The 26,717-nt window shown below is 40.7% G+C and overlaps 1 protein-coding gene across 5 annotated transcripts in view; it reads right to left on the bottom strand.

Moving 5' to 3' along the window:
• The window catches only part of Myo10A (unconventional myosin 10A), a 53,857-nt gene extending 28,474 nt beyond the window's left edge, over window positions 1-25,383 (bottom strand). For 4 of the 5 annotated variants that reach the window (XM_086993395.1, XM_022813012.2, XM_022813013.2 and 1 more), the window contains exons 1-13: window positions 25,258-25,383; window positions 21,631-21,771; window positions 21,363-21,485; window positions 20,906-21,015; window positions 20,268-20,552; window positions 19,784-19,961; window positions 19,314-19,475; window positions 18,385-18,576; window positions 17,797-17,991; window positions 17,274-17,414; window positions 16,750-16,913; window positions 16,329-16,553; window positions 15,932-16,081 (exon numbers count right to left, since the gene is read on the bottom strand). In XM_086993395.1, the coding sequence (XP_086849521.1) occupies window positions 15,932-16,081; window positions 16,329-16,553; window positions 16,750-16,913; window positions 17,274-17,414; window positions 17,797-17,991; window positions 18,385-18,576; window positions 19,314-19,475; window positions 19,784-19,961; window positions 20,268-20,552; window positions 20,906-21,015; window positions 21,363-21,485; window positions 21,631-21,771; window positions 25,258-25,302 (2,111 nt within the window). In that variant the 5' untranslated portion in view covers window positions 25,303-25,383. Of the gene's footprint in view, window positions 1-9,126; window positions 11,041-15,931; window positions 16,082-16,328; window positions 16,554-16,749; window positions 16,914-17,273; window positions 17,415-17,796; window positions 17,992-18,384; window positions 18,577-19,313; window positions 19,476-19,783; window positions 19,962-20,267; window positions 20,553-20,905; window positions 21,016-21,362; window positions 21,486-21,630; window positions 21,772-25,257 lie in introns of those variants that run through there. The other variant, XM_086993396.1, reaches the window with a different exon arrangement.
• Between the last annotated feature and the right edge of the window lie 1,334 nt (window positions 25,384-26,717).

Genomic DNA, 26,717 nt, shown 5'->3' on the forward strand with positions numbered 1-26,717 from the left:
AGAAAGTAACGTGGGTAAACTGTATCTCCTATAATCAAAAGCCATAATTTCAAGCCGCCCGCGCCATTTGACTTTTTACGGGCTACAGAGGCGCTGCGAAAACATATTCCCATCCTGTCGACTGCCGTAGACGAACTGTGAATTATAGATCATAGACTTCACTGTAATCACATGCTAAGTATAATCGTCTAGATTTTCGTCTGGGGCGTTCGTTGAAGACGGTATGTTGGTTTACGTAAAGTTTGAGTCCTCTAAATGGTCTAAATGCATATGACACCTGAGCCTACCTGAAGGAAGATATTGCTTAGGTGGGACTTTGCCCTGAGCAAAACAGCATGGTCTAGAGGATAATTTTTGTTTCTAAGCATATTTTTCACAATCACTGACTTACTTTCAGTGCGCGCCATAACATTATTAACGCGACGTCACTCATAAATACTCGTTTATGAACGTGGGTGCATGTATTTTTTATGTATTTCATTACGCCTGTGGTGAAACTTTGGCGTTGTTTTTCTCTGTAATAGCTAAATTTATTAAAGTTATAACATGGCCAACAATTCGGTCTCATAACGGCGAGTTATGCCTATGCGAGCCTGAGAGATAGTTTTTACAATTGAAATTCAAAAACTGTCTGTTTTGCCGTCCACACAGGACGAGCTTCGCAAAGAAAAATCTTAGAAAATAAATATAAACAATGTTGGATTTAACTGAAGCATAAGAAAACATTGATTTCATGCATCCTCTTAAAATAAAAACGGAGTTATACTTTGACAATTTTATTCTAAACGATGAAGATGATATGTGCGATTTAGAATTCAGGGTCCAAAATATTGACAATCGAGGAACTATTGATCGTCTTCAAACTTAAAAATGATATTATTAAGTTAAATATGTGCCAATGACCCCCTGCCATTGTTCTGGTATGGCCAGATCGCCATCTCATCGCTGTAGAGCTTCGATGCCTTCTGGGCAAACAATTATAACAAATGATTTTTGCATTTCTCCATTTACGTTGAAAAAAACACTATTAAGAAGTCTGCTCTGCACAGAACAGAGCAAATGATACCCTAATGGTGCCTATATCCAGCCTATCTACTCTGAATGCATTTAAATTTCTAAAATCTCTACAGATTTACTGGGTAGCTAAAGGTGCATGCATTCGGACATTTTCACGGTGAAAAACGACGTCCTTTTTGCTCAGTAGGCCTGCCCGGTTTTTCTCACTGGCTTGTTGTAATTTATTACGACGACCCTAACTACTCCTTCCCAACCCAACAAGACGTATAGCGTTAGCTATTTTGGGAAGGGGAGCATCAACCGCTCTAAATAGGACGTGGTTGTGTCCTTCACCGATAGAAATACGATCGAGTAGATTATTTTCCGTGAAGTTACATTTGTGAAATTAATAAACTTACATAGAAAAGCTTTACAAGAATATTAGCTATTGTCAAGACCACGTCTGAATAAAGCCATTCCCACAGCGATGGCGCATTTACTATTGTCAAATTTCAGTTTGCGTATGATAGCTATGCTAGTCAATACGGGCTGAGGCACATGACTTTGAGTCCATCTAGCGAGAAAAACAGTCGTTAATGCCACTCAATAGGCAACTCAATAGGAAAGCCGAAATCATATTTTAAAAGATTTGACAAAAAACTAAAATTAGCCATTCAGTTAAGTTTAAATTGCTTTACCTCTAGCAAAAGGTCGACAATTAACTAAAATAATGTTTCGAATGATCAGAAGCTCTGAGCCGTTTTTTTCGACAACGACTTTTTGGATGCACATCTATATTTTTTGTTTTTTCTGATTCCTAAGACAACCATTAGATTCTATCTTGAACGCAATCGATGTTTTCTTTTCCACCCAGTGAAATTCTAAATCGGCACCCCCTGAAGATGAGAAAGTTCATAGCGGTTTATACCCGTTTGCTCGACGCTCTTAACAGCAACCGTAGCCATTCTGTTGTTACGTATCATATCGTTGAACAAATAAACTACCGAACCATACATAACGGACACAGGTTCGCTGGAAAGTTTTTCTTCTTAAGGTCAGAGTAAAAGAAGGTTTGTGACCGTAAATTTGAAAAATGTTTCCTTTGTCTCAAAAGTAGGACAGAGGGGGGGGGGGGGGACGGTAAGGGGTCATCTCGAATTTAGAACCACTTCGATGATGTGCCAATCCTATATTTAGATAATATGCTTGATTCCCTGCTTTACCTCGGATTATTTCCTGCTTTATCGGATACTAACGTTGCCATCAATACCGTTACTGGGAACCATATCGAAACACGTTGCTAGGTGCACAACACTCGACGGCGTGCTATCGTGTGATGTGATCGGTACGCCTGCCACCGAACGAATGAAAAATGTCAAGATAAATATGTGCCTTTAACGACAGTTGCTTCGGAAGCGGGCAGCAATTATGCCAGAAGTAAAGCACAAAAGTGCTTGCAAACATAGGAAATCTCACAATTCTCACGCCTTTTCAAATTATAGTAAGGAGATCCGGCAGAAGGGACGGTGGTGGTACGAAGTCAAATGTCGTGTTGTGTTCCACTGAAGCCTCGAATATTCACAAAAAAATTCTGCTAGCTTCTTCCTAAGCTACTTACCCGTCAAGAACTGTAAAAGCTCAGAAAATGTCTGGGACTACTCGTCGGAAAATAATACACGTTTATATGAGCACTAGCTATTGGATGAACGAATAATATACTCGCTGATATTAGGCAACGTTTAAGTTGCTGGTTAACAATTAATTGCGCTTTTAACTTACTGATCTGAGTCATTTTTGAAAATGTATTATTGCGTTCCTATAATTTTTTTATGCAGCCAAAAATCACCGGAGCAGGAGTAGAGAATCTCATGTGTACAAATCAAACTTTTAGCTCACGTATAAAAATCACAGTTTTCGAAAAGCTTATCCACCGTTACGGTTCCCTGTACGGCAAGTGTACGGATATTTACTTACGGGTCTTTACGGCGAACAAATGATCGAACCCAATCAAAGCACCCATCAAGTTGACAAATATGGCCAACCTGCTGCGCAAAAGAAGAGCATAGAGAAATAATAAAGCATAGGCGGATTCGCACGCAAGCGCCTATGGTATTAAGCTTTCGCTCAGCGGAGCCGACAACTAATTAACTCCTTGTCATGGATATTTGGGAAAGGCATATACGGAAACAGTTAGTCTATATTTAAGCTTAAGAACTTAGCGTGTAACTATGCTTGAAATTGTCGGCCTTAAAAAATAAAAGCACATTATATTCCAGTAATAAGAGCAATTTCTTCTCCACGCCGAGTACGCCGCCGTCTTTGTTCAACTCTCGCTAATTTCACAGTAATTCTAATACTGTACACTTTCAGATAATAACAGTTCAAGAACCTAACAAAAACTACCCGTTGGCCGTAGGTAAATGAGTGTTTGGGAAATTTTGATGGTCGGACAAGTTGATGGTCGGACAAGTTGATGGTCGGACAAGTTGATGGCTCACCGACAACGTGAGTAAGATGTTTTCATGAGACATAAGAGCTTTTCGTGCGTTTGTTATTGATAGGCCATTGAGTACCATGAAGGATATTAGATCTTTTTTATTCACCGAATATTTTTAGAGCTAATTGACTTTAAGCTTAGCGTTGGCATTTCGTATGAAACGGGCGCTTCTTTGTATTTTGACTCAATAAGATGTCAGCGGATCGGCTTACGTGTAACGCCAACTGTGCATCGATACTATAGAACAATGTTATCCTTTTGTTGTTGTTATTTAGAAGGTTATTTCTGGTAGATGATTATGTGTTTTCGTATGTGGTCTGGCCTAGTCTCTCCGAGTCGGTAATGAACGCTGAACGGCTTTCCCAAGCTGTCGTGTTAAAAACCAAGGCGGTTTTAGAGAATCTTTCTATTAGCATTTTCATTAAAGCTCAAGCCTAAGAAAAATGAAGCGCTCAAATTCAAACAACGACTGTTTGTACAAGGCCGCCTTGAAGAGCGATTGGAAAGCCGGCCGGCGTTCAGTGCCACAGTTCTTCTCGCGGTGACGTTAAAGATACGGTTAAAACGAATTTTGACATTTGTATATGAACGAAGTTGAACAGGTAGTAGAACACAAGCGATCTGACGGCGACATTGACAAATGATCGAAGCGTTTGCCCCGGCTAGAGCCGCGTACTAGCGATTTTATTCCTTTAATCTAAAGACGAAATTTCGCCTCTTGTATAATACAGACATTGAAACGCTGATTCGAGGCCGGCATTGACATACTGCAACCCACTTAACTTGTCTGGCCGTTTGTTTCTTTCTTGCCAATGAAAATAGGGACTTCACGAGTATCTATGACGTTAGCCGGCCCGCAGCTGAAGAAAGTGCACAGAATAGTTTTAATCGGCTTGAGCTCGCGCTATGCAATACTACTACCCTCGATTTCTCTATAGAAATTAATGATCGAATAACATAAACGTCTTCAATTAGCTAATTGTTGTACTGTTTGCTATACAATAATAAAAACAGACATAATCGCAGAGTTTGTTGCATCCTTAAGCGAACGAATTTGACTGTAAAATTTTCCTATATTATCTATGTGCTAAGGATGTTCGATTCGAATTCTCTAGTTCAGAAACATATTGAACACGTTTACGGAAATACGTGATCGGATCATATTTGCAGCGGAGCTGATATTTTATATGAAACACTCCTGACACAACATTGAATAGAGAGAAAAGTAAACGTATTACCACATAACGAGTTCGTATACGGAATTGTGATAGTATATTCAACACGTACTGTATCAGAATGGCATTTGTAGGGTTTCGCCATGTAAACAATCGATAAGTACAACAAGCTGGTCTGTCTAAGTAGATCTGAACCGACCTGATCAGAGTCCGTGGACGATTTTTCTTATTTCGTATTTAAACTGTTGGCTGCGATGGCCGAACGAAGTGAACGACATGCGTGGATATCTGAGGCAGACAGAATCCCATATGTATAGAAATGACATCGTGTTTTAGGCCAGTTAATGTGGGAAACGGCATGCAGTACGTGGCAGCATATCGTTCCCAAGCGTGCGTTTCAACGCACGTTGACTAGTCTCTATTCCTGAATATGTTTTTCTTGAACCTGGTGCCGCGGCACTCTCTATTGGATAAAAATAATTGAACGAGACGCTAAATTTTGGTAAGGTAACTTTGCATGTAGATAAATTTATCGAATATACTTGAAGTGCTAACTATGTACATTTATATGAGCACATAGAGGGAAGGAAATATATTGACACAGCTACATCTTTTAAAGAACAACCAAAAGGTATTAAGAAAGAGGAAAATATTGAAAATAGAGCATTGCTGCTCCAGCAATAAAAAAAAAACTTGAAGGAATAGCAACAGCTTGTGAAAAAGCAGAGTTGTTGTACCAGCCTTTAGTAAACATTCAAATTATGTTGACCCAAAGTCATAAATTTGGCTCTTGCCACCGAAAGTCTTACCATTCGGCGGTAGTTACCGCCCTTTAGCTTAGCAGCCAAAGTGTTTTACTTGAGAATAAGGATTTTATAGGATACTGGCGTATACAGCGTAAAGCAGTACTTTACTCCATACTAGATAGAGCCGAAAAGAAGCGTCGTCTCATCACTTCGACGATAGCGATAGTGACCAACTGGCCAGTTCACCGTCCGTTGCCAAAGTTCAATCGCGTGCACTGTAACAAAGCGGAAGCTGTTTCGACTAATCAATGGGCTCCGACTTTTGCTAAAATTATTTGTTTGCCGTTTACTGCGGCGCCTCGTAAGCGCTGAGACGGAATCGGGAAGCGTCTAGTTACAATCAGCGTAAGGCTTCACTACTCCAGCACCTCCTAAATATCACACATCGATCAAAATGAGAGCCGAGCTGCCGTAAACGACGGTACCCTCAGGCAACAAGCGGTTGGTAACAGTTGTACTTCTTGGTGGGCCAACGACGAACATAGAACTTCGACTCGAGCAAGAAGGGCCCTTCACTAGATGAGACATTTTTTAACTCGTAAAGTAGGGTATAATTGCCCGTTCGCCTGGTCAAATCCGATCTATCTATATATGAGTCATCATTCTTCATATCTTCATTATATAGTTATTCGAATTTCGACGACGATTTTTGTCGTCTCTTTTGTGAAAAAGGTGTTGCTTGCTTTTGTGTGTTAGATCCTATTGCTAGGAGCGGACACGTTTAGCTAGGAAATGAACGAAGTGGCGTGATCATCAGAAATATACGGTCACAGTTCAACCTTCGCCCGTCTAACAAGTAGTCGAACCCTTGAAAATATCGGTCTGGATTCATACAAATCCGAAGGCAAATCCAGTAGCCTAATAGTGATGAGAAACTTTGGCACATGTACACATTTTAAACTAAAATTCAGATTGATTTAATCTGATTTGGTGTTGTTTGCCACCGACTTCAGCTGCCCATTTTAATTTAATTGAAAAACATAACTTCTTCAACGTATGTTGGCTATGTGTAGGAGTTTTTGTGAGCTGGTATCATCATGATATGGTGCATAGGTACGTTATCCCGGCCATTCCTTTAATTGACCGAACGAGATACCTGATATCATACAGTAAGGCGCCTTATCGGACGCCTGAATCACTAGCGTGCCGTTCCAACTTCTGGATAAAATGATTGATCGATTTTATCTCTTAGTTTTCTAAATGACGGCTTTTTCATGTGGATACTTTGATCCCTTACAGATGGACGGTTAGTCATCAAGGAAATATTATTTCTCTTCGTTTTTCTTCTCATATTTGAAATGGAACCAAGCCGCACAGAATATGCTCATTTTACGTGAGTCTACGTTTATCTCGTTAGAGTTGTTTGAACAATTTGTCTTTCAGTCGCACGACTATGCAGACGTTTTTGCCAAGCTAGAGCCATACGAGCACTTCTGGCCTGACTATTTTTTATATAGCCACAACGCTTTTAAGCGCTCTCGTAGCTGACCGGTACGGCAGTCATTATATGCATTATGTATACCAATTTTTTGCCTATGTCCCTAAAGAGGCCAAAAACCGACACAATATTCATATTTTAGCAGAGTTATTACACTTTGAACCGTTACTAAATAGGCGTAGCGGTAGCGGTGTTCTCGTTCTAACGCTAACATGTCGAGCGAAAAGGGTTTGCATGAAACGTGCTTCATCTCTTTATCAAGAACGACTGGCGTCAGCGACTGATAAACAATGCTTGTCATCGCTTTTGCGCTGTTGCTGTTATCATTGTCGTTACGAACCTGGGCTTTCATAGCAAAGTTCTGTAGTGGTAACCCAACTGAAACATGGTGGCGGTTGCCGGTTACCTCAGACGGTCGCGTCATTGAAAAAGTTCCCGACGTGCGCCTCAACATACGTCCAAATTAGAGTTCGAAGTTTTTCGACCGATACACAATAGGCTCACAGGGCGAGAGTACGGTTATAAAGAGAAGGTGAACATGGTAGGGTAACAGTTGTCGTAGCGCGCGTGTCTGGTAGTTGTTTTGTCAACGGATCGCGTTAGGGATTGACTAAGGCGGTACGAAACCACACAACGCCAATTTATTAAGGCGGAGGTAGGCTCGAAGCTGTTTCGAAGATGAAATGAGCTATCCGTTAATCCGTGAGCTTAAGATCGTACGTAGGACACTAATCGAATAGCATTTAGTATGTTTCTCACTGACAGGGGGATAAAATACATTTATATATCAGCTACGGGTTCTAAAACGTTTCAGAATCGCGCACTCCGCACTCAGCTTCGCTTCGAATATTGTAGCTCCTACCCTATCACAGATATACATGAGCTTCGCAACAGGTACAATTCGAAACGGGAAAGAAGGCTAACTAGGAGCTTCCAGAGTCTCGCAATGGTAACGGAAAAAAAATTCTCGGCAAATCGTTTTACAGTTATTTCCGTCAATGGAAATCAAGCTGTTAATATATGATAGTGTAAAAAGAACGTAGCATTTATTCTGTAGTAGAATACTGTTTTCGGCGCACTATCGACGCGTCAAGATGGCCAAAGCGGTTAGTAAACAGGTGTTGAATGAAAGTGTGCCATAACGTTTATTGTCACGCCAGTGAGGTCACGGATCTGTTGCCGACAAAAGAGTTTTTCAACTTGACTTATCTCTATAAAGTGGTTTCGCGATCGATGTTAAAAATGCATATATTACAGAAATAATAAAGCCTTTCATATGTTTGCGTTTTTACTGACTCAAGAAAAATTATTGTACCTAGTTTCTCCAGCTGGTTTTGTTTTTAACAAAAATTATTCCTCTAATTTTTATGGATAAGTCTACAAACAGCGACCTTATGGGAGGTTAGATGAATTATTTTTTTCTACGTCCTTTTTGCACATCTGACCGCAAAAGGACTTTGGTCTCGAGCCAGTAGCTCGATCGATCCTGCGAACATCAAGTTATCAATACGTTCGTTACGTGCCGACACGTCACTTTCAATGAATATAAAAAAATCCACACCATCATATATGTGTAATTAGGTTCGATTGATTTGGGTTAGAAATAAGTAGCACAACTTATCCACACCATAACGTCCTACATACGATAAGTAATTGGCCTAAATAGCGTTAGCGCAGACGTTTGACTCCGTATCAGGTACTATTAGCTCTATTACAAATAGAGCGATTTTCGCACGTACAGAGCTCGAAATTATCGGAAATCTAAATTAGTTATTATTAATATTACTATTTATCCATTACGTGTATTGTATAAGTGGCATAAAAAGAATGTAGGCCAATATGAAGACATTTTAGATACATAGCTGTCGTTGTTAAATTTTTATAGAAAATAGTTCCCGTTAGCTAGATAAGTTACCTATAATTAACTAGGAAAGTTTTTTGTTTGTGTCGGCGGAAGTAAATGAATGTTGGAAATGACGCGGCTAACTCCGGCTACAATTTCAATATCGCCAGCGATTCTGCTGTTTTCAAGGCCTCACTATTAACTTGAAACCAAAGTTAGTAGTCGCAAAGCATGATGGCACCAAACAAGGATTTGCCCATTGGGAATTCGAGCAAATATAGTTTATCAAACACACTTACGACGGAATATTTTGCCATGTGCTCGCTATTTGTATTTATTTAGAAACGCTTAAAGAATAGGAAATCGCTTACGAATGTTTCTGATGAACATCTCTTGAATTTTTTTTTTTACTATTCCTGTTGCTGCCTCGGACGCTTTTGGCACCGCTAGCTATTCGAACTAAACTTTTCTGATTGATCAGATCCAGAGGGGTCAAACGGAGCTTGCCATACTTCCGATGTCCCTCCGATCGAAGTATTGACGTGACCCGAGTAACTCGTACGATGAACACCTCTTTTCTTTGGCGTTGTTTCATATCTGTGAGCTGGCGACACATATCGTCTAGTCGCAATACTGCGTCGCCTTCTTTTTGTGGCTCTCGACCAAACAGGTCGCGTGGGTCGCTATTATTACTGCTACAACAAACAGTATCCTTGCCGGAATCCGACGCGGTCGTTATATGAGTGCGCATAAATTCAGCGGAAGACATCGGAGTGCTGAAATCCGACGAGTTTGTTGAAGACGCGTCCTCGTCGTCACTCTCCTCTTCCTCCTCCCCTTGGCCAAACAGCGTGATGGTATTACTTTTAAGCTGCTTCTCAATCGATACATCCTTAACGTTTCTATCGCTAGCGAACAAATCAGTCGAACCATTTTCGGTAATCAGCCTCCCATGGTGACATAGCTTCTTGCGGTTACCGCTAATGGCCGGTGCACCATCACCGTTCTTCAAAGGTCGGCCGTTAGCTGTACCTCGGCGATGTTTCGAATGCGGTTGCTGACGCAACTGGTCAGCTGCCTGGCACACCATGGCGCGACAACCCGTACGGGTGAACAGCGAACTACCCCATAAGCGTGGTAGCTTTTGTCCACACAATCGTAACGATCAGTTTTTTATTGCGAGCTTTCAACAACTAAGGGACAGCAGACGACATGATGAATTTCACTTAATTTCACAGACACATGCAAAGTATGTAATGGTATCCTTTCATATTTTTGACGAAAAAAAAATTGTTGATCAACACTTCAGCACTCCGAAGGGATAGTGACAACGTCCATAAAGTATTCTAGGGTTTGAAAAAGCACGTGTTTGAGTGTTTGTAGAGACCCATACTTTTCGTTAACCTGTCACCAAAACCATCTATACTTAATATGATTTTATGAGTTTAGCTAACGGCAGTCATGAGATCATGTTATACAGGAAGTCACGAAGCCTCCTCACACAATCATCTACCTTGCAACTTAGCCACTGGCTTTAACTTAGCTTTTGTTTCTTTTCACATTCAGATCCACTGTATTGCGACCCGATGAGAAGTTTGTTTTTGCTACGAAGTTGGCCTGGACTAGCCGACTAATGGTGGCAAAGTTATCCCGTCAGTAACACGCGTGAAATCCCAACGGCGAGGGAAACTCATAGATGACTAGTAGCAGTACAGACGATTTGGAAAGTGAGAAACTAGACGATGCGAGTATCGCTCTACTGGTATTGCAGATTGCTCAAGTAGTAACGGCCGTTACTGCCATCGTTGACGGTACCGTAGCCGTTGCCAATAACGGTCATGGCGATACGGTTTCTATCTCAATGCAAGCCGCTCAGAGCTGAATCAGCTGGAACAGTAACTTCAAAAACTACCCGCAGTAATAATCATCTCTAACAACAACAATAGGGGGAGCAACATTTTTTCAAAGTGGCAACACGTTATTTATTCAGCCATGGACAAACGTCTGGCGGACGCACGGTCAGTGGGGTGAACTTGTCACTTTCTTCTATGACTTTACCAGCGTTCTATTATCCACGTAAACAGCTGGTATTTATTTACCCGACAGTCCGTTCCGCTGACAACCCCCGTATTTTTCGCGCGGCCCATAACCATTTTTAACTTCATATGGTTTGTTGTGTTTTTGTTATCATTTTCGCGCATCGACTATGATGATCGTGGTAGTTGACGCGCTACTGCCTGGTCAAGACGGTGGCGTCGCTAGGAGCTTGGCAAAACCGACTGTTTATTAGTTACTTATCTAGTCGATGGCATATTTGTGCGTCGGCGTGTTGGCTAAATCCGATAGTCTTCAGTGTTTACTAGATTCAAGGTTAACTAATAAGATAGAGAGAAGACTATAGCGTTATACGCAAAATAAAAGGCACATATGTGCGTACACGATAATAACAAAGTCTTCTTTTGACTGCTAGGATTATTATCACCATTGTCTAAGTTCGTGGTGGGCCGCTGCTATCACCAGCACTGTGGGATTCTCATTGGCGTAATAAACATGAATAAAACACTTAACGTATACAAACAGGCTAGAAAGCCCGCTTTTTTTTAAATGGGCAATAACATTCGTGCATTTTGTCAATGCTGGTTCGCATACAACGTACCAGCGTGGAATAGCGGCTTAAAGAATGACACCGGGAATCGAAGGTACTAATTATTTTCTAAGAAAACATGAAACTTACTTTGTCCTTCAAGATTTATAATTATCGCCGATGTTAAAAATGCTCTAGCTGTATCGAGCCAGGCTGTGCATATATGTATGTACATTGAATCAGTGATTTTCTGGACGCTAAGGGACAGGCTGAATTCTGCGAACGACAGGTGTAAAAATGTTTTGATAAAAAATTGCTAGGCCTACCGTCAGTGGCCTACAGCCACAACCCAAACACATTATGTTAATATGATACATATTTTAGGTATAATTAAAATTATGGTATAATGTCTATATAAAGAATACTATAGACGTAAGCGTAAAACAATAGAGCAGGCATGAGAAAATGTCTAGTTGAATTTCTTCAAATGATTCATACAACGAAAAAAAACAATAATGATCATTTTTAGTTTTTTTTTGGCAAAACAAATTTTGAAATCCTTGTTGAATTTGACTCAACGTAACGGCAAAATGGCAATATAGAAATCGTTTAGACATTCAAAAACGGCCAATGATCCTATAGAAAAGCCCACATTTTCCATATGTATCTAAGTCCATATATATCAAAGTTTTGGAATATTTTATATAATATTATTCAATTAAAGACTAATTACTAGCTTTTTATATACATACATATATACGCTATCACTAGTCGTTCAGTTATTGTCCCAAGCAATATGAAGTTCTGTTTAAAAATCTGTCCACGGGAGAATACCCAGTTAGAGCAATTCATTACCATGCCAAATGATGAGCGAAAAAATCACTTGGGAATAGATAACTAACCTGACCGTAGTAGGTTCACAAATGGTGTCGGTCATCCAATAATTTATAACCTAACATACAAGGTAACATTCCAGTTAGCTTTACTCAATGTATTAAGATATTCTGTAAATAACGATCCTTCTATCTTCGTTTATCGTACTATTGTTTCTAGCTAAAATCGATTAAGCTCACATCAATATACCGAAGAGTGTTATTTTTTGTCCTACATCGAAATTCTATTGATTTTACTAAGCTGTAGAGGACGTTCCAGTGCCTGTACAGATGTTCAAGGCATAATCTGCTGGGTCGCCCAGTTTACGCCTGCCCAGCTGCCGGGACGTTTCCATGTGAGAATCTTTCTTATGCCGAATTTAACGAGGTAATAATCAGTCAAAGACGTGAGCATAATATATGGTCCATAGTTAAAATCCGTTATCTAGAAAGGGATTGTTCGTGTTTTTTTTTTGTTGTGTCTGCCAGGCAGTTATGCGTGTATGCTTGACGTGCTTACGTCAGCTCAGGGCCAAACAACCCTTAAATCAAATAAGTCGTGAGGAGTCGCGACAGGCTTGAGCTATGGTGCTGGAGGACAAAGTGCTCAAAGCTGAGGTCAACCGCAGGTCAAGATGATAGTCGTCATCTGCTACACCGACCATAGCTACCACTAACTACCGAAGCGCGGGACGCCAATAAAAAACGAGTAACGGTAGACGAGTAGGGGATGAGGTGGGGCTGATCGTCTGAAGAAAACAGTGCGGCTGGCTCGCGCCCTTTTGTCTTGGAACGAGTCATCGTTACATAGTAGCGTAGAATAGATAGGTCTGGCCCGGGTTACGTGGCGTGCTGTCGTACGTCGCAGTAAGCTGCAGCGATCCGAACCGCCATCGCTATACCCAGCTTCTTCGCTGGCAATCCGACGGTAGAGAATCAGCAGGCTCATCGGATGGACGATGCGGCTGTCTTTTGCTCTTTTGTTCCTTTACCCCATTATGATTATAATGTGTCAAGAACGATAATAGAAGATGGTCAAATATGAGGCTCCATTATTTAATAGATACGGCTTAATCATAATAATTGTTCTGCCTAGAAACAATTTTATCTGAGAATGGCTGGAAAGCAAAGCAACGATATAACGATAAAATAGCGATTTTATTTAGCCACGTCCAACTGGCTAGCGTCACGGGCTTCAGAAAACCTCCCATATGAATTAAGAGAGAAGCATACTTTAGCATCATTTAGATTTAGAATAGGGAAGAATTGCTTTGAAAATATATGGTCTTTGGCTGTACGACAACTTCGAAATGGGTAATCACCTTATTAACTGCTTATAGGATATCTTTCAGAAGCGCATTTTTTTTTCGCCAATTTACTTATAAATCGTTTTCAAACGCAGGTATTTAGTTGTACATAAAAAAATATACTGCTACAGTATATATGTGGTCCACCACTATATAAACACGTGGATACTGAAGCGGGGGGCCACATGGGCTAAAATTAACTGAAAGCTATCGTTCGAAACAACTGGGGCCGCGGGAGAGGATAACATTACACCGCTATATTTGTTGTGTATAACTGCATTAGTCTTCTATTGTTTGAGCAAAATAAGGTCACTATAAATCCTTTATTTTTCAAAAAATATTAATTGAAGGCTTATAAGTCGTTGACTCATATATCCCTACAAAATGGGGTTAAATGGACCAGAGATGGAACCGCTAATGCCTTTGTGCATAGAAATCAGCCATTTGACGAAGCTAAAATGAAAATCCTTCCCTTTCTGCGAGGTGTTGTAGTTATGACCTCCCTAAAGGAGCTGATGCTTTTTAATTATTCATTGTCAAGTTTGGCAGGGCAAAAATTGTCATTTCTCTGTCATATGGTTCATCTGCGCAATGTACAGCCGCTTGTTGAATGGCTGAGGTATTGGCACATTTACGCTAAAAACATCTGGGGAACAGGAACGATGTGGGCACCGTTTTACTTAGCTAACTTGAGTAGATCCTGGCCTGTATAATTATACTGGTTACGCATGATTATTTCGTTATATATTTCAATGATTGTTTGCGACAAGTTCTGCGACATCCGCAATACGATAAATATATTGACGTCATCGTGTTATCCAATGAGTGCGCTGTTCCAACACAGCTGTCAACATATCTTCCGAAAGCGCCACATGCAAATCGTCGCTGACAACGGCGGAAAGTGGTCCAATATGTGCGAAGCTGTAAAGCTTCGATTAATTTGAAAAATAGACCCATCTAGCGTACTCCTACTTAGCGGAATTGCCCTTTGCGGCCTTTTGATTCTTAGTAAAATCAGCGCATATGCTCGAAATGTAGTGGTTCTACAGCAGTCTGGCCCAAATAGCCCCCAGGGGGGTGATCACGCAACATAATTCAATGTAGCAATCTCTATAACGTGTGATTTGCCTTAAGTCTGCCTTTGATATTTAGGGCAAGCAGAGTCGTAATGGTAAAATGAGCTAGCTAGTTTGCTTCTGTATCGGTCGACAAAAGCTCAATATTTAGCTTTTCCGTATCGCCTTCATAAAAGAGAAAAATATCTAGTAACGCTAATTGCACTACATCTCCGAACCGTGTAGATACGTCTGAACAATTATAGAAGTTTGCCAGTACTTAACATTCTTCTGATAAAGAAGAAAAATTGAATATTATCCATATAATTAGCGGATCGAAATATATCAATGACTTTTAAGCTATACGTCTTTAATAAACAGAACCATGCACAACGTTTTTGGCTATCTATAATAAGCTTATTGGGTATTATCAGAGGAGAATGTTTTTATATATACATCGCTTAGTTTTGAAAACGAATGTTGAGCGGACAACTTCGTACTCCTAAGGTGAGGGCTTTGATGGAATCAGCCGAGCGTTGATGACACCTTTGAACAAGGGGCCTTTAACAAAACAACAGTTACTTGTACAATCACTATTTAACAAAAACAAAAACTCTTCAGAAAAGATCACCTCAGGATTAGAAACAGATCAACAACTTGCTGTGATTTCGGGAGCGAAACAGAGCATGGGTAACGTACTTGTTGCCGGCCCAAAACAGGATTTCTCGCAGCACGCACTATGCTATCGCCCAGGATAAAGGGGAAGAATAATATATGATTTCCTTACGAACAGCGCTTAGGACAGAGAGAAACAAGTATGGTTCATTATAGAAATGATTCACACAACTATTACAAGCAGAAAATCCTCCCCCATAGATGTCGCCACAGGCAAGCCATGGAGAAAGCGATTTCACCAGCAGTATCAGGCAAAATAAAACGACACCTCGAAACCGAAATAGGTGTGCGGTGCAGCAACTGGGCTTGCTTTAAGGCAACTGGCGTTGCTGGACTTCAAACCGAAACAAGAAACAGAATCGAACGATGATTCTAGCCCCATATTCTTGAACTTCTCGTGTGATTTCAACTGGTTCTATGCCTTGAAGCTGTAATAGGTGTCGAATTGATTGAACAGGCCATCAGTACCTAGATTAGGGACGCTAATACAAACCACAATTTGTTAAACGGTTCCGAAACGCAGCTTTAAATGCGTATACAATAAGGTGAAGCACACTGTAGTACACAGTAACATAAACTAAAATAATGGCGTTCAGATTTTTCGGTTCGTGTGAGCAAATAACTTAAATCTTTAAGCTTCTTTATTCACACAAATTAGTTAATTAACTATTAACTTTACTCACCGATCAGCAAACTGAGAAAACTTAAACCGGATCGGATAGCCGGTCTTTCGAATCCGCACCGTGTCCAATATACCAGAATATCGTATTTGCTCTAAAACGAGCGGCATGTCCAAACGCATTGGGATCTTCTCGGCGTTCGGTTTTAAGCACCTAAGAACATCGAGGGGCTAGTTAGAGTGGTAATTGTAGTTTAAAGGTGAAGCGAATAACGCACAGCGTCTTGGCTTCTATTTGAATCTTGTAGTTAGACAGCTTTTGGTATGGTATGGCGTCATTCATGTAACGTTTTTGTGTCTGATTGTTTGCTGCGATCCTTGCCGTAATCAAACGACACACTGGTGAAGGTGAGTAGGAAATGGCGTCTAGCTATGTATATAACGTGCGTATATGTATATACCTGATAAACCAAGGATTACACTGGGCCATCTGGTCAACAAGCGCCTGTAACGAATCATGGAATCGAGCTGCAACAGTCGGCGCTCGCGGTTTCATTGTGACAAAACGACCCCCATCGTGTCGGCTTCCACGGTGGCCGTCCTGCTGAAGTTGCTCGCGGCTATGAAGGAACATCTTCGATATCATTGTGATTTTTGATGCGATCAGTAGCTCCGTTACATCGGGCCTATTTGAGATTGTGACGAGGAATCAGGTTAGATAGGTCGAACCAAATGCATCACTACCGAATGTCCAGCAGAGAAGAGTATAATGATTTACCAAGTAAATCCAAAATAATATAAAAATCAAAAGACGTTTACCAAGTAAACACATGCATGACTGGTGCACAATTATGTTTTTCGAGACGTTTTCTATTCGCTTACCTGAGTGTATCGCGGTTCTTATCAAGAAAGCCGTCCACAGAGTACCACACCTGACCGGCGTAGTGCCGAATGCCGAACTCCAATGAACTCATACGTGGTCTTGAATAGAGTTCGTTAAGCGCATGGTTGTAATGGCATTTCTCAAGGTACGAAACGTCGCTGGCCTTCGGATTCAGGTAGGGAAAGTTGGACAGGAAACAGTTAGTTCTGAGTGCAGAGATACAGCATCTGTCTTATTCCTTATTGTATTTGGATCCGGACTAAGAAAACAGTGTAAAATGTAGATGTGGCGTTCTTGTAAACATCTAATTGCGTTACATTCCCAGAGCACGCCACCTAAAAGTACGGTGTCCAGCAAGCTCTTGCTATAGCAACGAGGCGGAGATATGTACCATTACTATTATTGGCGGTGAAGGCATTACTAGGCAGACATGATCAGTACGCACGGATTAGAAACTAGAAAAGCACACTGTAAAAGCACTCTAAACTATTTTCCAAAAAAATGTAGCAAAGTCCATCTTCACCTTGGGGAAGTTGCTTTCGTCGTCTAGTAGATGAAGGATGCCCACTGGTTTTTTGGCAATCAAAGAAATAACCGCTTGGTTGTCCGGATAGGCTAGCGGAATCCATTCGATTCTTTCCTTTGCATATTCGGCTTGCTCCAACTATTGCAACAAAACAAATCATAAAAACAACAACTGCCAACGTTTCCGCTGATTGATAGACAACACAACAGATCTAGGAGGATACTCTGGAGAGCTGCATTCTATAAAGTTGACATAAATAATCTAGAGTTCTACGCGAGACATACATTAATAACTGGTTTCATATTAATGGTATCGCTAAAATCGAGACCTTGCAACTGTTCTCTAAAACTTGGCCATTTGAGCCGGTAGACAAGCTCGCACCTTTCACAGATTTTGGCAGCTAATACTTAGAGCAGAACCAATTATCTATGCAGTATAAATACAGTCAAAAGCTAGTGCGTGCTTTTATCGTTACGTGGGCTTGAGTTAGAAATACGTTGTCAACGCAATACGAAGTTACCTTGAATACATGTCGATTAAGATAACTATGAAGGTTTTCATTGGCATAGTTAATGCACAGTTGCTCAAATGAGTTCTCCTGAAGGCTTTCAAAACCGAATATGTCGAGTATGGCAATACAGGCTCGCCGGGGCCCCTTGTATACGATAGCATTCACTCGTTTCACGAGCCACGAAAACAACGTTGAATAGAGAGCCTGTATCGGGTAAAAGCAGAAGATGATGGTACGCTTATTTATTCATTTACTTGCTTCAGAAACTTCAACAAATACTCAAGATACACTTCGCTGGGTATATGGACTAACTCAAAACTGTTTGGTCAAATCTGAGCTATACCTAGGCGTGCGTTGACACGAATGCGAACGTTAACGCCTTCCTTTGGTCTCAACTTCAACTACATAGATAAAATCTGCAATTTTGGATCATACTTTCAAGTTATTTTATGTACCTCAAAATACATCGTGAACAAAAAGGCTGTGAAATATTCTTGCTGCTCGAACTTCACAGCCCACACATAAACGTACTCCTATGTTTATACAAGTAAATGGTTCTACGCGTATACTTGAAATTTGCGCACGCCTTTTAGCTACCTTAGCAATGGCGTCCCTGGCGTCGAGAGCCTGATCAATGTTCAGAGGCGTCAGAAGACGCTCGCCGCGCGCTTCTGTTGCTTTTGTTGTCAGAGAACGCAAAATGCCTTCTGCAGGGGTTTGTAACAGATGGGATGCCCAACGAACCTCAGCCTCGCTACCGACGTCTACTCCTTCTGTGCCATGCTTTAACTGTAGGGGACATTGAAGTAAGTCAGGTCGAGTTAAACTCACCTTAGCTAGATAGAGAGATGGCTTGTGTACAATACAATATACTTCATTTCAAAGATACAATCTGCACAATAATATAGCTATAATATTATAGCTGTAGATCCTATTTTACTGTAACAATGGCTAGGCAGGGTCTAATGGTTCACAAGTTGAACAGTGCTATGTTTTTAGGCATAGGCCTAATTGTATAGTTTTTACTATGCTATTGCGAAGACTCATCGTTTGCTTCTCACAGTTTACGTCGTCCATTTGTAGAATTCGCAGGATCTGTTAAATACTTAAGATTATCGACACAAAGCTTATAAGTCTGGTATTATATCACTGGTGTCTAAGAGTCATACAGCAAATTTATGTATTTATGAAAATATACGTATAGAAAAGGAGCTAAACAGCTACCTCGAGGAAGCCCATAAGCGCTGCAACCATACATACTAATGCTAGCATTTACGCGGGCACAAAACGAACGACCGTCAAGTACCCTAACGCAACTCGTCGTCATTAGATCAACTGCAAGCTGCTGTTTTAGCTCTTCTGTTAGCGGAAGCATGAGTTACTCCGTCAAATACTTGAAAATAACTGACGCTGACATTGAAGTCGTATGCCTATCATATGTGTGTACGAAAATGCAATTGTACCATATCTGAAAAACCAATATAAATGCCATAGAATAGCGCCGTAGGCTATATTTGCTGACATACAGGTTTCCGATGAAAATAGACATTGCCGAGATGAAGTACGGCTGCGAGGATGCGAAATATCACATCAGTCTCTTCACTTGACAGCCCGAGCACCTGTATCGCCGCAAGAAGCGATCTGAAATCCTCGACATCGTTCTTGGATCCACATTCGATACTGCCACCCTATTGAACAACGGGACATATCAGTTTTTACGGCATTGTTGTATCTTTATTTCAAACCTATTGTGGAGTATGTTATCGAGCGCATGAAAAACCTTCGTAGTCGGTAACTACAACCAGCTCTCTTTCAGGAAGTTTAACAACCTAGAAAATTGTTCTTACCCTTAGGAACCCGGTGACAAACTGAACCTCTATATATATATATATATATATACGTGTTATGTGACGCATCTGTAGTAGCAAGATCTGATTATCAAATTGAGTTGTACATTATAGACAGGATTTTAATCAACCGAATGGTAAAGTCTCACCTGATTCAAATAGAAATATTTGTCTGCTGTTTGGAGGCCGTATTTTTCCTTTTCCTGATCGGAGAGGCCGGCCAGCAATTCGTAGAACACATGGTAATTTCTTTCATCTTGAGCCTGTGTAACTATTCTGCTCTTCTCCAACAAATAGTCAATGGTCCGTGCGCCAGTTATTACACCGCTAGGACGAAAAATCATCATTGTTATTTACGACGAGGACTAAAAATACTACGGAGATCAATCAAATTGAACGCTAAAAGCTATGCGGGGTTACGGTGAAACTAGTCCACGTTTGCTACTTAACTTATTTCGTAATTAACGAATTTTCAATTTGTAACAACGCACTCTTGTATGGGAAAATGTTCAGCACTTAGATCAAGACGCTTTCATCGATCAATACTTTGCAATAAGCTGCATCCATTATAGCGGGCAATTCAAACGTTCTAGATATAACAGGACATCTTTTTTTTTCTCAGACGGAACTTACTCGTTGAAAAAAACCTGCATGTATTTTCCGAAACGGGACGAATTGTCATTTTTGACAGTTTTCGCGTTGCCGAAAGCTTCAAGCAAAGGAGACGCTTCGAGAATTTGTTCCGTCACGAGGTTACTTGCCGAACGATTGACTGCTGCCAGGTACCGAAGTATCAGTTTGGTTGATTCCGTCTTACCCGAACCGCTCTCGCCAGAAATTACCACAACCTGATTTTCCAGCTCGGATCCGCCCTTGTTTAACTTTTGGTACGCGGCAGACGCGGTCGCAAATATATGCCTTCACGAAACAACGTGTACAAGTTACATCATAGTATAATGCATTAGTCAGAGTCGAACTTTAACTTAGCAGCAAAACTCTTCAACGCTTGCCCTCGATATATATCCAGCCCTTTAGAAGTATAGACATATATTGTTCGCTATTTTACTGTTCTCGATCGTCTAAAATATTACCATGTAATACCGGTCTTCACAAAAAACGTTAGGCTATAAATGATTAGACCAGTACGTCGAGTCGGAAAAGAGGCATGCATAGCTTTCGGGGGGTAATCTTTGGCAGATTGAATTAGCCAACTAATTTTACAGATGAAGCACGATTCAATGCTAGATGCATTTGGCTGCGTTGTTACGTACGCAGGCAGGCTTCCTAGGATCTGACCCTCGTATCGTTTGACGGCATCGACTCCATATATATCGAACAGACGATATGGGTTGACCGCCAAAAGGATGCTGCCAATGTTTGTCTGAAATGTCACGCAATCCAGTAAGATCCAAATAAGAAAACTTTCATATTGAATTGTAGGGGTTTTATGGATTTTCTCTATCCCGTCATCGTATCCCGTCAAAACTTCCTGACAAATATATTTTCTGGGTTAAGCAGAATGAGTTCACGTGAAATGGCTAAGTCCACGAATAACACGTCCACGTGTCAACGCTTACAAATGTACCGCACGTATTTATGAAGGATATTACCGTTACCCTCAACACCGTTGTTTTATTAAAGCGGGCGCCTGCCTGTACATTGCTATTCGAAGTTTTTTTAGGAAACAGCTTGAGATAATAATCTGAAAGGCTATGTCCCGGGACTTACATAAATGTGTTGACGATCGTATCGAACCTTGAGATTCCAAAGGATGCTGGCCTCACAGAGGTCAGACATAGCAATCATATCTTGAACTCCATCGGGCCCGAGATCTTCACGTCGACGAACCGCCTGTCGTTATCAAATAAAGCAACGCTCAAAACGTGTCAACAGAAGCGTACAGTTACGATTTCGTTTCGTTTTATAGCGTTTCTGACTCATTGTATAATACTATAAATCAATTTCGTTTTATTTGTATTAATAGTTTATCTCTAACCTGCAGATTGTGGAGGGTAAATGGCTTCGGTTGGCCAGCGACAATTGCCTGAACGATGACTACGCCTGCGGGAGCGGAGAATTCGACCACCTCACCTGGTAAAGAGTACCCAACACCCGGATCGAACCAGACCAGTTCGCCCTAAAAAACCACAACATCAACCGCGATAGAAGAGCATGAGACGAATGTGCTCGATCGCTGGTATCTACACAAGTTGGGTTTTGCGTGTCCAGTATATATATTTATCAAAATAATGTATGTACGGAAAAAAAAACATATACATATATATATATATATATATATAGGTACTTTGACATGGCCTAGGAACGCTGTCGCACCATTGTCACACACTATTCTATGTACCTACATACTATAATAGGATAAACCAGCAATGTGGCTTACATGGAGGCCCATTGCTTGACCCATTCAGTCCACCAAGTTTAAAACTGAGTAATTTTTTAACTGATTAGGCTACATGATCTTAACAGAGATCATCTTTTTTCTGCACGCTTAGGCCATCGCGCCCTGGCAATGTCTAGATAGCCCACCATCCGCATTCCCATGTGTAGTGCTTCTATCTACGGCTTCCCGAAGTAAATTGATATAGGAGTATGCTTGCCTACCTGGTGCCCCTTCATGCGAATTGAAAGACCCGTAATCACACGAATTTCGTGCGAAAGAATAAGCGGGTTGAGGCCAACACTACATATTCCTTTGCTCTAATCTAAGAAGTAATTCAGGCATAACGATGGATCGTCAAGTAATCAGACTTGCAACTACCGTGCGAATGGTCCATGAGAAACTCAAGGCACCAGACTGAACACATCGTTTCATGTTTGGCTAGTATTTTATGGTAGCGGATGCCCCTAAAGTCTGTTTCAAGTACTGCAATTATCTTACGCTCAAGTCTACTTAACACTACTACCGAACTCCATTTCTTTTTCAGGGCAGCGCCATCATCTCGCCTGCTTCCTCTCCCGCTATCGGCAGAGATTGAACCATTTTTCGTTTGTGGCGACCGTCTGCTCCGAGAGGATTTTTGTTGATTGAAACTTGACAAGTTGCAGCTAGAATACAGCACACGCATTTTCAACAGGCCTAATATCAATTCACTATTTTTTACTAAGTTTCTGTATCTTTAGTGTTTGGGCTATAATTCTGTAATCCATCACATACGCAAAGCCAGTTCTGACTGATAGAACCTTCAGACTCTAAATGTTGCTTTCGTGAAAAACCCTTCTTGGTTGTGGCGATATGGTTCTGTCCTTCGTGTCCCGACGTCCGGTTATTTCCTCCTTGGCCTTTTACACTGCAATTTCCCTTCTTGAAATGTTTGCACCATTTGTGTACTGTGTCCTTGCCTAGGGCCAAGTTTCGATAAATTTCCGCTGTGTTGTGACCTTCGAGGAAGAGAAATTTGGCAATTGAGCGTTGATTTTCGAAATTGAAAAAGGTTTCTCCTTTTAAACCCATTCCACTTTGAGTAAATTCAACCACTTTCCTATAACGATTTGCTACAAGTCTAGCCAATCTGCTAGTGGCGTAGTTCAAAATATACTGAGGTTCTAGATACCTGCTAGATTTCTTATGAATATCTCGTAATTTGGAAGGCAGTTTAATCACAACTTCCCAGAATCAAGCAGTAAGATTCGAAAGGTACCTATTTCTGCATTTAATGGAGGCTCAACCGAGCCGTATGCCCAGCAAATTTCTGCTGATTACTTTCGCTGAGCTATTATTTAACACTAATTAATTTCATCAGTAAATCAACAGTGGGCCGTTTAAGTGAATCTTGTCAATGATTGATAACTGGTACCTTATTACTTTCGCTTTCATTACTTCTTCGGCCCCCTTCGAAAACATATGCAGTGAACATATAATAAGCTCCTCCAATCTGGATATAACTACTAATAGACTGCCGAATCATTATCCTTTAGATCTGCTAAGGTATTGTTATACGTAAACGTCTTGCAAAACAATACTATAATTAGGATTTTTCCACCAACGCGGAACGGCCGTCGTACGAACCGTTTTTGAACAAATCGCTACCAAAAAGCCTACAAGAGATTTCTATCATTTAGCAAAAGGTGTCTGAAAGCTAACCGGGTGCACAATGGAAAAACTCGTTTGTTTTGTACGGTCAAGTAAACTTCTATGTCTACTGAAGCGGGATGACTATTGACTGCGAGCATCTAGACTTTATTTTTTGTGCTTTTTGTACTTATAAACATTTGTGCGCTCGACTTTTTTAAGCTAAACAGCGCAATGAGATTCTGACTATAACGTTCCGATAACATATTTTCCACTCCCAGTATCAGAACAGAGAAAGGAATTGGCCGTTAGCTGGTTCATGTTGTCACTTCGGGCAGAAGTAACGATATTGGCTCTAACCTCGTTAAGAAATTGTTCACAGTACCTACACTCATTTGTCACCTCGCAGTAACAGACAGCACATAATATAGCCGGTCATATAATAGGTATAACAAACCTTCTAATCGGAAAGATCTCTTTATACAAATAAGGCAGACCAAGCCCCACATCGAAGGTCCAGCAAATCACTTTATAATCGTATCAGTTGAAACTCAGACATATCAGATTTGTCTTGGCTGGGAATCGGGATATTGGAAATATAGTGTTGGTGCTACAGAGCTTTAGAAACGCGATATGATGGCTCCTTATCCGAGAAAATATGTGAGTCTGATTTAGTTGACTGACGAGATAAAAGGCTTGGATAAGGCAATATTCTACTTTTAGATTAAGCACTGAAAAATGCTACATTCTAGCCGAGGCCGATTGGCAAGTTCTCTTCTGTAAACCGTTGTGTAAAGGAAGGCAAATATGTTTACATTTTATCATTAGCTAGAAACACCAATTATATCCCCCTACAATATTCTGGCTATTTTCATCAGTGTTTTTTATGTGATTTGTAAACGGGACGTAAATTGCTTTTAACTATGATCACACAAAATGTTACATAAAATATTCAATAAATAAATAAACATGTTGAAATCATCTTCCAAAATGTTTAACCGCTGATGGCTGAATATCCTTACGGATTTTTCAGTATTCGTATATAGTACGTGTAGCGTGCTATCTCTTCCGTTAACTACAATTTGCTGCTTTGCTAAATTCACCTATACTGCAGGTATGCCCAATCAGACGGGGTACCCCTTCAATGACCAATAGCTGTTCTTTCTCAGCTTAGAACCATCGATCGTCGTAAATCCATCCAAGTCCCGAAATATCTAAGAGAGAGAAAAAAAAACTTCTATAAAGCTGTGAACACCAAAGTTAACGGCAGACAGAGAGGCTGGAACATCTGAAAACCTCAAAATAACCATCACTGGCTAACATGTTTCCATTTAGTTACTTTGGTGTACCAGATGCTTCGATGGAAAATAAACTGCATCTCCCTGACTCCATCTTTTTCCTTTCAGAACATCCCGAATTTAGACTTTATTTATGAATCTCAAACGTATCGGTGATAAATAAATGAATCTCACGTATTTTTTTTCCCTGCATTTATGTGTCTACGTTGCCTTAGAGCTTCTGCTTATTTGGCTAGTTCATACATAAACATAGTGACTCAATGCAGGACTACGCTTGCTTCTATTTGTTTTATCTTACCGGGTCGAAGTGGTCAGCCGCCATGTTCGAAGCGGCCACCGACATTTCGGCTTCCGTCTCCGAAGCTCAACAACTATTGTGCATACGACGATTCATTTCTGGAACAGACAGACCAACAGAAACAGGAAATAGATACAATAAATAAAATAATAACAAAAAAAAACACACACACACACACACACACGATTATGATTTTTGCAATGGTCGAGCAAGACATGTAGGTGATCAATTTGTTTCAGCGTTTGTCTTGTTATTAAGGATTTTTTCCGACTTAGCTATATAGCTGTACCAGTTGTCCTGTTCCGTGATCTCAGTGATGATCATGTTGTTATTGTTTTGATCCGCCATTATCTGGGATGGGATTAGCGGTGTCTCTTTAGGGTTATGTTGGTGTATTTGAAAGGAAATCGACGAGGTTGCAGCAGAAGAGCCCACGTTTGAAACAGTAAGAAAGAACAATGGTATCGATATTGTTGGCTTCAGTAGATGTAATTCGAAATAGCGTATAGGAGATAGCCATCGGTCATTACATGGATAGAGGCTTTTAACGGTCAGCAAAAAGGAAAGGATTGGTAATGCAGGAAGTTGATATTCGCTTTTGTCTCACACGGACGAAATATCTAAATAGGCACAATCTAGAACCGATCTTACTCACAGGACACCGCACGATACTGAAAACTATGGTTCGATACCATTATAATATATTGACTATGGACTATAAAACCGAATGAAATAGAAAAAAAGGCGTTCGTACGCCACTTCTACTATTTGACTTAATACTATAGATATAAATAGGACGCAGTTATCTTTTATACCGCCGACTCCGCGTCCCGAACTCGAACGTCAGGTTAGGACTAGAACAGTTTTCGCTACAAAAGGAAAGGATTTATCACATAGACCTCAGCGCAAAAATTAGATTCTGCATCAAAGTCTTTGAGTATATAACAAATTTTATATATATATATATAACAGAGTATATAACAGATTGCGTACGTTGAAGTACTAATCCTCTCTCATCACCTGCCATACAACCGACACCCAAAACACATGGACAGCTGCTTATTTTTGGGGACGACCATGTCGACGCGTCCTCCATAAGCCGCCATTCATAGCGCATCGTCGCCTTTGACGTTGTCCTTCGTCAGCATCTGTCTAGCGCAAAAACGAACAAGGTGAAAGGCCCTAGGAGCAGGGATGATTGCTGGACCTGCTAATTCGTTTAAGCATGACACCGGCCGACGTCGTCAACGCATAAGCACGCCCTCTGCGCTGTCAGCCTCTTGCTTACTTTACTTACTGACCAACGTCAATGGCCAGCGTTCTCGGTCAGTACAGCAAACACGAAGACTATTGGACGATCTAGCTCGAAACTAAAAAATCGTTTTTATCCATCAGATTACCAAACATAATAACAAACATAGCTCAGCCGCCGATGTCGCGGCAGGAACTGCTCCCGGATG

Source organism: Varroa destructor, unplaced genomic scaffold (assembly GCF_002443255.2).
Source record: "Varroa destructor unplaced genomic scaffold, Vdes_3.0 BEIS01000006.1, whole genome shotgun sequence".
NCBI classification, from domain to species: Eukaryota; Metazoa; Arthropoda; class Arachnida; order Mesostigmata; family Varroidae; genus Varroa; species Varroa destructor.